We start from the raw sequence: 3056 nt of genomic DNA, 5'->3' as shown, positions 1-3056 counted from the left end.
GCTTCCATTTCAGATTCTCCCAGATCGACACCCGACGGGCCTTTCCCCTCACATTCCCAGGACAGGGGCGCACGGGGCCGATGCTCGGCCACTTTCGACGTCACCTCGTAGACGTGGGCTGAGCGGCCGTCCCATTTCGCAGGTGGGAAGACAGGCTCAGAGCTGGCTGGAGCCCGGGGGCAGTGACGCGGGAGCCGCTAATCAGTGTGGCGCACGCCCCCCGAGGGTGCGGTCCCACTGCAGGCACCGGCCTCCCCCACCCCAGGAACTGCCGTGCCCGGCAGGGGCGCCGGGGCCTCACCTCCGGCCGTAGCTGGCCGTCACGCCTGCCATGGGCACGTTGGGGCAGTGCGTGAGGAAGGCCAGGGTGGCCAGCAGGCTGGTCAGCGCGCACAGCAGGCAGAACTTGACGAGGCCTGAGCCGCGGAGCTTGAGCCTGTTCACGAAGAAGCCGCCCAGGAAGGTGCCACCGCCGCCTGCCGGCACCACCAGGTACCCTGCAGGAGAAGCCGGGGCTCAAGAGGGCTGCGGGGCCCTCACCCCCTTTCCAGGCAGGAACTGAGGCGCAGAGACGGCCTCGTCCGAGACAGCTCTGGACTCAGGGCTCCAGGCCCCGAGCGGAGGGGCCCAGGGCCGGGGTAGCAGCGGGGGCGGCAGAGGTCAAGGGCGCTGTGGGGACATTCGATGCCTGCGGCCACGGCTATTCACCAAGAGGTCGACGTGAGTGGGCACAGGGCTCCAGAGGCAGTGGGCCGACCCCACAGTCCCAGGCTCGGAGGGCCCGTCCCCTCAGCGGGGACTGAAGCCAGCTCCGGGGGTGGCAGGGGCACCCCAGGGGACACGGCTGCTCCAGGAGGGGGTGTCGGTGCAGGGACGGGCCACTGCGGGGGAGGGGAGGCGGCTGCTGGGTGGGGTCTGCGGGCACCAGTCAGAGAACGGGGGCTGGGCCCTAACCTGAGGCCTCCTCCCACGCAGGGGGGCCCTGGGGACATGGCAGGGTCGGTGGGTGCCGCACAGACACACCGACCCGGTGTTCCATGGCGGCCCCCACCTCCTGCCGGGCACGTTCCCGCCCCCAGCTGCCCCATGCGGGAGGGGGCTGAGGGGCCCTCACTCTCCTGGGAGGCCAGCGTGCCCTGGGCACAGAGCACCTGTGGTTGGGCAGCTCCAGGGGCTCCAGCCTCATGGTCTGTGAGACCGTGGGACACTGGACAGCTGGCTCACGGGGATGGCCAGGACCGGGGATCCAAGTGCCCAGGGGCACCACCACCCAAACCCTTCCCACAGTGAGCCAGGGATGGCACAGGCAGGGGCCCCGGGTGGCGAGCGGGTGGCACGGACAAGCTGGAGCCCACTCCTGCCAGCCCTCCGATCTGGAGCACGTCCCACCAGGAGGGCAGCATGGCACGGGGCCCCGGAGAGACCGGTCAGCACTCTGCACACGGAAGGACAGTCACTCTCGTAAACACCATCAGCCCGTGAGCAGCGGCACCTCGTGTAAGAGCCCCAGACACTCGCCGTCCCTGCCCAGGCCGGACCGCACGTGGCACAGCGCTGCCCAAGGCTCTCAAAGCCCCCTCGCATGTCCGAGAACACATGAAAGAGCAGGGGACCCCTGAGGCTCAGGGAGCTTTCTCACCGAACAAGGTGGCCGCGTCTGAGGCACTCAGGCTGAACTGGGACTCGAGGAACTTGGGGCCAAATGTGGACATGCCGGTGATGAGCGTGGCCTCGGTGGCCCCGGCCAGGCACAGCAGGATGAACGTGGGGTTCTTCAGGAGGAGCCAGGTGGAGCTGCACGGGGGGCCGAGAGGAGAGGCAGAGGCCGGAGTGGGCGCAGGGCAGCTAGGAGGCTGCGGGGCCTGAGGCCACCTTCTTTCCCACCGAGCACAGGGAGCCCCGGTTCTGAGAGGGCGTGGAGGGGGGATGCCAGTGCGGTGGGGGCGCCCACACGCATTCCAGAAACCGGGGCTGAGGGGGAACCCGCACCAGGGTCTGAGCCTGCAGCTTCCTGTCAACGCTGCCGTCGCTGACTATGGAAGGACCTTGTCACCGCCTCGGCCAGCGTTCCGGCCTTGGCGTGACAAGTGATCTTGGGTGACCCCTGACACTGTTTAGTCACCTCTGGGGGCAGCTGTTGGCGGGGCCCTGGGAGGGGGATGGGGTCGTCCTCAGGCAGCAGCCCGTGGCGGGGGGGGGGGGGGCAGGAAGCCCTGCAGACTTGGAGAAAGTCCCTCCCAGGAGCCTCGGGGAGCTTGGCCAGCTCCCCAGCTTCTCTCGGCATGTGCTTGGGAGTGACGCCACAGGCCAGGGGCCCGACGAAGGGTCTTGGCGTTGGCCCCGCGGACCTGGCCTGCTGACCCCCTGGTGGACCGGCCTGGACCCCCTTCTGGGGACTGAGAGGACATAGGCCCTGCACAGCCTGAGCACGTGGTCTCAGGTCTGGCGGAGGGTGGAGGGGGACTGTTCACTCAAGGTGACAGCCAGCTCTGTGGCACGGTTGTCAGGAATGTCAGCTGTGGGCCGCGAGCCTGGCAGAGCCTGCGTCACACCCCACGGCTCTGCTTTCCCGGCGTCACACAGAGCGGCAGGCTCGGCGTCAGCCACGGCCCACTCGTGGGATGAGCACAAGGCTGTCTGAGAGCCAGCCACGTGGGGGACCGGGGTCCTGCCTCGCAAGGGATTGGAGCAGTGCCGTGCCTGAGACGCCGCTCAGCCCGGTAAGACGCCCAGAGACCATTAAAATGTCACAAAACGGACAAAGCCCCCTGATGACAGCAGAAGAGGCAGAGCGGTCACAGCACTGGGAGGCCTGGAGGTAAGAGGCGAGCCTCAGTGGGCAGCCGGCTGCCCCAGCACGCCTCTGGGCGCCCCACTGTCCCCGGGCCCCTCAGCCGCCAGGCAGCAGGGACCCGGGCCCAGCTCAGAGGTGTCTACAACAGGTTACATCCCTGTCCTCAGAGGTGGTGCCGGGAGGGGCCGCGCCTGCTCCGAGGTCAGTGCTGGGCCTCCCGGCATGTGTCAACAACTTTGAATTTCGTGACACTCAAATGTTC

General features: G+C 68.3%; 1 protein-coding gene across 1 annotated transcript in view; it reads right to left on the bottom strand.

Moving 5' to 3' along the window:
- Positions 1-3056, bottom strand: part of SLCO4A1 (solute carrier organic anion transporter family member 4A1) — a 20071-nt gene that overhangs the window by 4439 nt on the left and 12576 nt on the right. The window contains exons 7-9 of the mRNA XM_023519897.1: positions 1640-1794; positions 302-497; positions 53-162 (exon numbers count right to left, since the gene is read on the bottom strand). Of these exons, the coding sequence (XP_023375665.1) occupies positions 53-162; positions 302-497; positions 1640-1794 (461 nt within the window). The remainder of the gene's footprint in view (positions 1-52; positions 163-301; positions 498-1639; positions 1795-3056) is intronic.

The sequence above is a fragment of the Pteropus vampyrus genome, unplaced genomic scaffold, assembly GCF_000151845.1.
Source record: "Pteropus vampyrus isolate Shadow unplaced genomic scaffold, Pvam_2.0 Scaffold239, whole genome shotgun sequence".
Classification (NCBI taxonomy): Eukaryota; Metazoa; Chordata; class Mammalia; order Chiroptera; family Pteropodidae; genus Pteropus; species Pteropus vampyrus.
This window is presented reverse-complemented; position numbering and strand designations above follow the sequence as displayed.